Below are 11581 nucleotides of genomic sequence, written 5' to 3'. Positions count from 1 at the left end.
GCAGCACATATCTACGCATCTCCGTTCAAGCATCTCAACAATTTCACCAGATCTACCTTTCAGCGTGCCGACGTTGAGAGTGCCAATCCTAACAGTATATATATATATATATAAATATATATATATATATAACTCATCATCATATAGTATCCACTTTTCCATGCTTGCACAGGTCAGATAGAATTTGACAAGACAGATTTTTTTGTGGCTGACACTCTTGTTGCCAACCCTCACCTGTTTCCAAACAAGGTAATATTTCCCAGTGCCCAGAAGATTAGAAGTGAAAAATATTACTGGTATGACAGTGATGCTTGTTTACAATCATCATGTGAAATCAACACAAAGATACACACGCGTGTGTGTGCATGCACACACACACACACATGCACACGCACACACACACAATGATCTTCTAGTTCCCATCGACCAAATCGAATTGCAAGGCTTTTGTAAGATGACAAAAGACTAAGAAGAACAGCATTAAGTTAAATCACAGAATCCAATATATATTGGCAAAGATTAGATGAGTCATCATTGTCTGACTCAGTTTTTATGTCTGTCCTGGATGAGTCTAAGTACCATATCTCTCTTGTATATACCAATTGGTGTAGTTTCTATAGCTGGATGCCCTTTGCTAATGCCAACCACTTTATAATGTGTTCTAGATGCATTTTATCATGGCACCAACACCGGAGAGGTTGCCTGCCTAATACTAGGTCATGCACCTTCACAATTTGTATGTGTATGTGTTTATATAAAACATAACTGTGTGGTTATAAAGTTCAGTTTGTAACCACATGGTTTTGAGTTCCATCCCACTTTGCAGTATCTTAGGCAACTGTCTTCTTTAGCTTTGGGCTAACTAATGAGTGAAAATGTGCAGAAGTCCATCATGCGTGTGTGTGTTTCTATGTATTTTATGTATGTGAACACACATACACACACTCACGTGTGTGTGTGCATATGTATACACATTGGCAGCTATACCTTTCATTACTACAGGATTGAGGAATATTAATAATAATGTATAATTATGTTAAGAGTAATCAGTCAGCTAACTCTATCCCATCTTTGAAAAGTAAATATCTATACCTAGTTATCTTCATTCTCCAAAATTTTAATTTGTTTGCATTCATCTTGTTTACAGATATTGCAATAAACCAGCATCACAAGCTCCTTTTGAATGGGACACAGATATTTTGAACTGGCCAGTAAGATTGTCTTTAAATATTACTTATTTTCATCCACTTTATATCAAATGTTATAAATATAGCAGGGGAATACAAATGGCTGGGTGGATAGGCTAACCATACAAGGGATTAGCAGTTCATAACATGTTAACAGAAATGCTTTGTATCTGTAAGCAAAATGCTTAACTCTCAAAAATCTTAGTTGTCCAGTTAGATACCACAAAGTGGAAACTGATCATTGTTCTAAACAACCTCTGTTCTATATTTAAGAGATGAGGAATTATGTACATTAATTACATTATTTACATTTGATGGATATTTGTCCTCATCTTGTTTGTTGTTAACATGTTTCATCAGGTGTCTTGGGGAAATTTTGAACCTGGGTTTTCATTCCTAAGGTATTTTTCGATGTTGTTGTTGCTGTTGTTGTTCAGGTCACTGCCTGGAATCGAACTCGGAATCTTGGGGTTAGTAGCCCGCACTCTTAACCACTATGCCATATGACGTAGTGGTTTAGAGCGCGGGCTACTAACTACAAGATTCTGAGTTCGATTCCAAGCAGTAACCTGAATAATAATAATAATAATAATAATAATAGTAATGTTGAAAAATACTTTAGGAATGAGAACCCAGGTTTGAGATTTCTCCAAGACACCTGATGAAGGCTAGAGGGTATATCAGCCAAAACATTGTGTTAACAACAAACAAGATGAGGACAAATATCTGTCAAATGTAAATAATGTAGTGGTAATACTGTAAAATCAAGAAATCCCTTGTTAGTTTGCAATGCTGAAGTAATAGTTATTACCTGTCAGTCTGCAGAAACATCCTTGGTACTCATCAACAAACTGGTTTGATGTTATCAAACCAGTTTGTGCTAGGTCTACTTCTTCGAGCTTTTGCCATTTATTTTTCCTTATAGTGATAGTCTTTCTATAACTTACATTCTTACCATTTATCATCAACATAATTCAAATATATGCACCAACCCAAGATCATGATGATGAGGATATTGAAAAGTTTTACAAGGAAGTACAGAAATGTTTAAAGTATGTCAAGGATGGAGACATAACATGTGTAGTGGGAGACCTAAATGCAAAGGTAGGCAAAGAGAAAAATCAACAATGCAATGGGAACACATGGCTTAGGAGAAAAGAATGAAAGAGGTAAAAGAGTATGGGGATTTTATGAGAGAAATATCTTAATAATTGCAAATGCCTTATTCCAGCAACCAGCCATAAAGCTATAAACCTAGGAGAGTCTCATTGATGTATTCAGAAACCAAATTGGTTATATCGTGGTCAACCAAAGATTTAAAATCTGTTTAAGATCAGTAAAAACATACCCAGCATCTGACAAAATCTTTGACCATAATCCAATTATTATTAAACTCAATGTGTAATATCAAAGAATTGTAACCTGAGCCACATGAGTCATATGCCACATGAGTCATATGCCACATGAGTCATATGCCACACGAGTCATATGCCACATGAGTAATAAAACTCAAATATTACTATACCTATAATGTTGTGATTGTTGTTGTTTGGCCAAGTCATCCCAGATTGAACAGAGCCATGATTTAAGGTGTTCCAGCTTTGACTATCATTGTATGTTTTTTTTATTTAGACTTAGCGGCATGTAAAAAGTACCCTCTACATGGAGTGGTTGGCGTTAGGAAGGGCATCCGGCCGTAGAAACTAAGCCGAATCCGATTGGAACATAGTGCAGCTCCCCAGCTTACCAGTTTTCAGTCAAACCGTCTAACCCATGCCAACATGGAAAACAGACTTTAAATGATGAGGATAATGATGAGTATATCTGGGACTACATCATCAAGTGTGCTCTTCTTTTTTAAAGACAGTTGGATTTGATTGGAAGATAGGTTTGCCTGCTATTTACAGCAGGTCAAATGACTACAAAGAGCCTTCCTCATTGGCTCATGTGAAATTCATTTGTTTCTTTTCATTGAAATTGTTGCTCTGATGGTATGACTAACGGATGGTAATAGTAGAATGTAGCTTGCTCATGTCCATTATGCTGTGCTCCCTTGCCAAGGCCCAAAATATATGATTGCCTCAGTTTCTAGTGGTAGAATTACTCAAAATCTCCCCTATCCATGCTAACATGGAAGAATGGATATTAAATTTCATTGAGATTTCATCAGAAAATTGTTTTCCTTTTCAGATTTGTGAAGAAAGTACTAAACCAAATCAATCAAAAGCAAGCAAATTTGACCGACATATGTCATGTGAAATTGTAGCCCGACCGTGTTGCCATGGTATTCAGGGAGAATGTTTTATAACTACACGGAAACATTGTGAATTCATTCGGGGTTACTTTCATGAAGAGGCTTTCCTTTGTTCTCAGGTATTTGATTTTTGTTAATTATACTATTAGTACTACAACTACAGCTGCTGTGGTTCTTTTTCTTGCATTTGTTATTTATTAGGTTAAGCACTGTGCATATGGAGTTTCTAAAGCTCAGAAGTTCTGTTTCTTCATGCTTCTGTTGCAACACTTCTTTTTTGCATAAGCTTTGTCCAGTGTAGGCACGTGGCTTAGTGGTTAGGGTGTCAGCATCATGATTGTAAGATTGTGGTTTTGATTCCTGGACCGGGCGACGCGTTGTGTTCTTGAGCAAAACACTTCATTTCACGTTGCTCCAGTCCACTCAGCTGGCAAAAATGAGTAACGCTGCGATGGACTGGCGTCCCGTCCAGCTGGGGAACACATACGCTATTGAAACCTGGCCCATGAGCCTGGCTAGGCTTTAAAAGGGCGCATTTATTTTTTTATTATTTGTCCATTGTAAATTGACTTTGGTATTGTATACCAACACTATAGTCTACCTACTCTTTAACATCACAAAACTAAAACCCTACAAGCCACTACAAATGCTAGGTTTCGCAATCTTTTATGTTCTGTCAGAGTGACCTCTTATATCTGTCACTTTCCCTAAAAAAGTATTCCAAAGACTTGGTTTTCTCCCCAGATTCAGTGATTTACTGACTCTCTTTAAAGAGCAAGACTGCTCCAGATTTGAGTGTTTGGTTCACATGTTAAGGAATGTACTGCTTCTGTGCACTCATACTTTTATTCTCTCTTCCTTCATTCACCCTCTGTCACATTTGCTTTGAACAAATGAAAACAATGTAGAAAGTACCCCTTTGTCTTGCAGGAGACAACCTTTCTAGTACTGGTGTCTCAATAAAATGCACCCAGTATATAATGTAAAGTAGTTGGTAAACATGTGGAAACAACATAGAGTAAAAAGGACCATTTAGTCTTTTTGAGGATATGCCAACCTCTCTAATGTTGGTGTCATGGTAAAACGTCCCCCCATACTCTTTCTAAAGTTAGTGTTAGGAAAGGGTATCTAGCTATAGAAACTATACCAAAAACGAAATGTACAGGTGAGATATGGTCCTTTGATGAGGACTCTAGTTTCAAGTAACAACTGACTCAAGCTGTGATGACCCATCTGACCCATGCCAGCATGGAAAGTGGAAGTCTAATGATGATGATCATTGTCAAAGATTTACTCACCAACATACTGCAATCACTGCCTTATAAATATGCTATTTCCTCTCTTTCTGTCTCTTCTTCTACTTCTACATAATTACTTCTATTTCCATAAAATAGCAAGCTGTGTATCACCTTTGTTAAACCCTACTTATGTACAATCTTTTCCTGCTCTTGTCATCCATATTGTGTCTCAATTTCCAAACGTTGCATTAAACATTTTGCTAAATCCTTCCTATCCATAATTTTTTTTCCATCAATCAAATTTCATTCACAGGGCATCGGTCAATCTGAAGGTGTCATGTAGTGGGTTTGAACCTGAAACCATTTGGTTGCAAAGCAAACTTTTTAACTACAAAGCCATGATATTTTTTATGAACTATTATATTCTCTTATTAATTCTTTTCTATAATAGTAAATAGCAGATAAAAATATAGAAATGCTATTTTGAATTGAGTACGAAAGGATGTCACAGTGTTGAATGATGTTGATGAATGGATACTGTCTTTACCTAATATAAAACCACTCGTCTAATCTACTGATTAGATGGCAAGCAAAGTTTGAATAAAAGCCTGTTTTTGAATTGGCTTATGACATTATTAGATTTGTGTTCTTTGTGCTTCTTTGCATTGTTTTGCTATTTTGTCATGAAAATCTGTAGCCTAAGAAGGCCATAGCTGTAAAGCCAGAGAGACAACCTCTTTCTTCCATTTTTCCCAATCATCAGACTTACTGCCATTTAGCTCCCCGCCTTTCTTTGATGTTGTTTGATGACCACCATTCTATTCTTTCTCTACTACTTTTACTAAGGAATTGTCCATGTAAGGCCACATTCACTAGAGGTTTGTTATTTATATATCTATTGATAAATTCTATTTAATTTATATCTTATGCAGGTTGACTGTTTGAGTCAAATATGTGGCATGATACCATTCCTCTACAAAGACAAACCTGATCAGTTTTATAGATTGTTCACAACATTGTTTCTTCATGCAGGGTAAGTATTATCATTGTTATTGTTGTCATCATCATCATCATTTGAGAGCAGACCATACTGACATATTAGTGCTATAAACATTTTAAGATGGTCTGATGCTATTTGAGGAAGATTTGGCTCCTATTTCCAGCAGATGGTGTGATCTTATTGATGCTACCTTGCTGACTTGACCATTTAAGTAATGCATTAATACATGAGGTTATTGAATTGAGCTGTTAACGAAATAGGTTCAATTGTCATCATCAGCATCATCCTTGTCCTCATCATTATCATTTAACATCCACTTTTCCATGCTTGTTATGGATGAGACAAAATTTGTTGGGGTAAATTTTTCTCTGTCTAGATATACTTCCTGTCAACAAATCTCACTGGCAAGATGGTATTTTCCCTTAGCTAGATATGTTTTTCTCAAAAGACTAGAAATGAACATCATCTCTTGTATGATGCTGATTTGCAAGCATCATATGATGTCTGAACAAGGATACACACAAATAAACAAACAAACAAATCCTTTTAGCTATTTGGTTAACAAGGGGCTTGCATAGTAGATTCATACCTTTATATTTAGATAATTATAATAAGTGTTTGTAATTTAGCCACAGGGCCAGTAATTTTGAGAGAAGGGAGTTAGTTGGTTATAGGGAACAATCTATTACACTGATCCCAGTGTTTTATAAACTACATAAATTATATTTATTCAGAGGTTGTAAGCTTTATATTGTGATAGTAAATTTCTTAGGTGTATTGTAGTTGGAATATCTAATTGGTTAATAGCTATGTCAATAGAGCATATTAGTAGCTTTGGTCAGCATTGTTTCAGTGATGTTGAAGTAGCTTTGATAAGTGAAGCTGAGACTGACTCCTGGAGTAGATTTTGAACAGTTTTTCGCAGAAGAAAATATGCTTATATATGATGTGCAGGAATGGCTGTGTGGTTAAAAAATTTTCTTCACAACCTCATGATTTCAGGTTCAGTTTCACTGCACAGCACAGCACTGTGGGCAAATATTTTCTACTTCCCAGGCCAAGCAATGCCTTGTGAGTGAATTTGGTTGCTTGCACCAATGTAATTTCTTTTCTGTAGAAATTAGCTGAATACTTACATTAATTAGTTGGAATTTGTGTGTGTGTGTGTGTGCACATATGCGCCTAGGTTTGCATGGATGTATATGTGTACGTTATATTTTATTTCTACATTCAAGCATTGTTTCTAACTCTGCTGGTGTTAATCTCTCTAAATATTCTAGTGTTTTTATTGATTTATTTCAGTTTCATCCACCTGATACTTACAGTGTTATACCAAGCTTTTGTGATGCGAGATATTGAAAAATTAACTGGTTGGGTGCGAATATCAATCATATATATTGGTAGTGGTATTGCTGGCAACCTTGCAAGTGGTATTTTTCTACCATATCAAGTGGAGGTATGTTTATTCTTTTCAATTAATAATGTTAATTAGGAGAAACATTGTTTTATATGTGTTGTGTATATTGCTTTCTTTCTTTCGCTGTGCTTACTTTTGAGAAAAGATGTTACAATATCATTATTTAATGATAGAAAATGCCTGACACTGGATCAAGGGCCCACTTAAGGTGCTCAGGGTATGATTTAGGTTGGACCTTCTGGTGGATAAAAACTAGGAAGTGGTTGCAAGTAGAGTGGCATTCTGACTCTCACTGAGATGTCTCTGAAGAGCCAAGTGGAAATTACTGATGACATGTAAGCATGTACTGAGAGTGATACACTTGCAGAAACATCTGGACCCATGTTGGAGAAGGCATGAAGCTCTCCACTGTTACTACCACTCTTCAAGGTGTGAATAATACAACTAGCTCACATCTGCTTCTTTTCTCCAACTCAGTCTTTACAAAAGCAAAGACCTTGTTGAAATTGCACCAAAAAGCCTTTGTTGAGAGATAAGAGAAAGACTGAAACTGAAATAAATAGAAGCCAGCCCTAGATTGAAGGCCATAAGACACAACAATAATATAAGAAGTCTGTTACAAAACCAAATACAAAAAACTTCAACACTAACATCACCTTCATCACAAGAATAAAACCCAATTTTACAAGCACTCACAGCATGAAAACAAAAAAAAGCATGAAAACAAAAAAGAAACACCTGAAAGACAAAATGACCAACAGACACACTCTTAGGTACTTACTCCCTTCATTAACTTCATTTTTGTTCAGAAGAGCAACTTTGAATTGATTGAGGAAGTAATTAACAGCAAAACATTTTAAGTGGGGAAGGTTTTGTTGAACTCCTCCCGAAAACTCCATCGGACAGAATGTTAATCCAAACAGATACGTATATGTATCTGTTTGGATTTAAAACTGAAATTCCCATAGGTTATTGGAGTTTTAGTCAGTACTTCAAAAAAAAACTTACTAGAAAGACCTTTCTCCACTCTCTCTTCGGCCACAAAGAAGACAGTCATCCCTGAAGTCAAAGGTAAATGAATCCATTTTATTTTCTCTAATCTAAATGGCTACACTTAGAGTAGGTTGTGTAAATGTTCAGGGCCTAGATTCAGTTTGGAAGAAGACTATGAGATATTCTCATTTTGTGGTCTGTCTAGAGTGAGTGGCAGTGCAGCAGTGCTATTCCAAAAATCCTTAGGTCTTAAAGTAAGGGTTGTCGTCTTAGACCTAGACTGTAGGTTGGTGGTCCTAGACATGAATGGCAGTGAATGTAGTGCCTTTAAAGATTGGGGGCTATTTATGCTCCGACAGAGGCTAGAAGGCCAGATTTCTTCCAGTGTCCAGAAACATTCTGAACAGTGGAGATGTGACATGGCCACAAAACCACGATTGAATCTTTGATAAATCAGGACAGGCACATGCTACTTGGTTCTGAGCAGATGTGTGTGATTTTCCAGCAGCACTTTGCACAGCTGTTTGGGGAGGATGATGGGTTGACGATAGTAGAAGACTTTAGTTCATATGTAGACATTTTGCCACAGCTCTCAGCAGCTGTCATGAGGTTCAGTGAAAAGCTGATAATGGCCACTGGAATATAGGAGGTGATGAGCGATTGCACAAGTCACAGATCGCCTGGTTTGGATGGTCTGCCCTATGGATTTCATGCATTCGTGCCAGATTTGTTTTGTGGCCTCTTGGCAAACTTCTGTCATAACTAACAGCAGAACGGGGGAATTCCTAGTGCTGTTAGCCGGAGTGTGGTGACACTGCTGAGGAAGGACACTGACAATGGGGATGTGCTAGGGAATTTTTGGCCCATAACTCTGCTAAACCAAGAGCTTAAAATTTTGGCCAAGGTGTTAACAAAAATATTGGTGGTGGAAGTGCAGACATGTAGAATCCTAAACAGACCTATCCATCACAACCTCCACCTTATGTGATACATCATTGAAAGGGCTGGAATTAAACCTGGTTTCCGTGGGGCCCTCATCAATTTGCATCAGTTGAAAGCATTCAATAGCTACTTAGAACCCGTCATGAAAGTGACCAGTTTCAGACATGTTTTCAGAGGCTGAATTGTTGCAATACACAGTGGCACCTGCTCAGTGGTAAGAACTGGGATGAGGTGACAGACAGGGTGGCCAGATTTAGCCAGAAATGGGCAAAGAGGAAGCTGTCCCTGAAAGGTCAGGCAGAGGTGGCAAATGCCTATATTGCTTTTGTCATCACCTGATCATTGTGCTTTGCCCCAGAAACTGCTTGATCAGGTGGAAGGGACGCGTTCCAATGGTTAGGCAGTTAGTCTGCTGCCAGCACCCTCTGCATTAGTGGCTTAGGCATGCTGTAGCTTCTGATGCACAGACATGCACTTAGGTTGTGCCACCTGCAACGATTTCTAGACACTGAACATGTGTGTGGGTTCTATGGAGCTGCAGTTCTGGGTGAAGGATAGACTGAGACTCAGCACCTGGCACCTGGCACCTAGAATGTTGTCAGGTGCTCACTGTCCTCTACCAGTCAGGTAATAGGATTGGTGGATGTTCCACTAAGAATTAGTTGCAGGAAAGTGCGACAATGTCCTCAGGGAGACCCTGGGCATTGATGATAATGAATTGGCTAGTCTGTTCTGGAGGACTTTCCAGGGGACTACTATGGATAATTTCCAGATGTCTTTGGCCTGGCCGTGCTACCAGTTTCAGATAATTTTTACAGGAACAGATGTGTTGTCATATGGGCTTATCTGAGGTGTGTGCAGAGCGATGAAACTGTTCTGCATTCACTTGTTTAATGTCCGGTTATTGCTGACTTATGGAGTTATGTTGAACAACTGCTGTCACAAGTGGGACGGATCCATCTGTTGGTAGAGTTTATAGTGCTGATAGCCCCGCCACCCTTTGATTGGGGACTGTGACAAAAGAGGTTGTTTGGTAGATGAGGCCGAAAAGAATGAGGACAGACATTCTTCTTTGGTAGAGCCCTCATCGACTTTTCCAAGTTTCACTTGGAAAGGAAAGTGAGGGTGGAGAGGGAGGTGCTGCCCTCTAGTGAATTTATTGAAAAGTGGATGAAAGTTGCAGAAATGATACTGTTTGAAGTGTAGACCTGTGATTCAGAGAAAAGGAATTGGAGAGGGCACTTGTTCTTGGTATTCCGGGAGATCTTGGATGGTGGAGTTCCTTGATTATCTCGAGAGGTCTTCCTGATACAGGAGGATCACATCATTATTTCATTATTTTACTTCCTTCCTTTTACTGTTGTATACTATGTATACTTCCCTTCTTTGTTTTATTGCATATGATGTGTACTTTCCCTTTTTTTATTAAAATCATTTTATTATATGTAAATCTTCATGAATTATGTCTGTCATTGTATTGTCCCTGTCATCCTTTGCCCTGGTGGAAAATAAAAGAAAATATCATCATAATGATAGTTATTATTATTAGTAAGACAGCGAGCTGGCAGAATCGTTAGCATGCCCGGCAAAATGCTTTGTGGTATCTTGTCCGTCTTTACATTCTGAGTTCAAATGCTGCCGAGGTCAACTTTGCCTTTCATTCTTTCAGGGTTGATAAATTAAGTACCAGTCATGTACTGGGGTTGATGTGATCGACTAGCCCCCTCCCCACAAATTCCAGGCCTTGTGCCTATTGTAGAAAGGATTATTATTATTATTATTGATGTAATCAACTTTACTCTGCCCTCCCTAAAATTATGGCCTTTGTAAGAAATTATTTTGAGAGCAGTGGATTGATGGAATCACTGGAACATCAAACAAAACACATTGCAGTATTTGTTCTAGCTCTTTATATTCTGAGTTCAAATCCTGCCATGGTCAGCTTTGCCTTTCATCCTTTCAAGGATAAAATGAAGTACCAGTCAAGTCCGTGAGTTGATGGCATTGACTAATCACTTCTCATTGTCAGTCTGGTGCCCAAATCAGAAATTGTTGCTACTACTCTCTGTCTATCTGGTCAGTTGACTTGCCTGGACTAATGCAACTCTTCCACACCCTCTGTACTGATCTTCCATAGTAGTCGTCATATCTTGAACTTGATATTCAATGTCTTTCACATATTGATTGATATATGCTCTTCTTGGTCTGCCAATACTCACATGTCCATGCATGGGTTTTGAGAGATGGAGATTGCTTGATATTTCATCCTTGCTTCTCCAGCAGTGTCCTGCATAATGTGTTCTTTCTCTGAATACTGAGGTGATAGTAGGAAGACCACCATGCAGTCACTGCTTTGTAGGGTGTTGCTGCCAAGAAATACTGAGAATTGCATGAAGCATTCTTCTGTACATACCATTAAGCTTCTTTTCAAGTCTCTTGTTCAGTGTCCATGTTGAAGAGCCATAGTGAAGAAGTACTGATTCAGTAACTTCTTTGAGGAAATCTTATCTGGGATGCAACATTCTTTCAATACAGAAGGATGTCCAGGTA

The 11581-nt window shown here is 38.1% G+C and overlaps 1 protein-coding gene across 2 annotated transcripts in view; it reads left to right on the top strand.

The window, feature by feature from the left end:
• LOC106867845 (inactive rhomboid protein 1) overlaps nt 1-11581 on the top strand; it is a 79673-nt gene that overhangs the window by 66488 nt on the left and 1604 nt on the right. For both annotated transcript variants that reach the window (XM_014912879.2, XM_052971147.1), the window contains exons 11-14: nt 1148-1211; nt 3378-3560; nt 5612-5712; nt 6982-7135. In XM_014912879.2, the coding sequence (XP_014768365.1) occupies nt 1148-1211; nt 3378-3560; nt 5612-5712; nt 6982-7135 (502 nt within the window). The remainder of the gene's footprint in view (nt 1-1147; nt 1212-3377; nt 3561-5611; nt 5713-6981; nt 7136-11581) is intronic.

This window comes from Octopus bimaculoides, chromosome 10, assembly GCF_001194135.2.
Source record: "Octopus bimaculoides isolate UCB-OBI-ISO-001 chromosome 10, ASM119413v2, whole genome shotgun sequence".
Classification (NCBI taxonomy): Eukaryota; Metazoa; Mollusca; class Cephalopoda; order Octopoda; family Octopodidae; genus Octopus; species Octopus bimaculoides.
The sequence above is the reverse complement of the archived record's forward strand: the minus strand, read 5'-3'. Positions and strand labels throughout refer to the sequence as shown.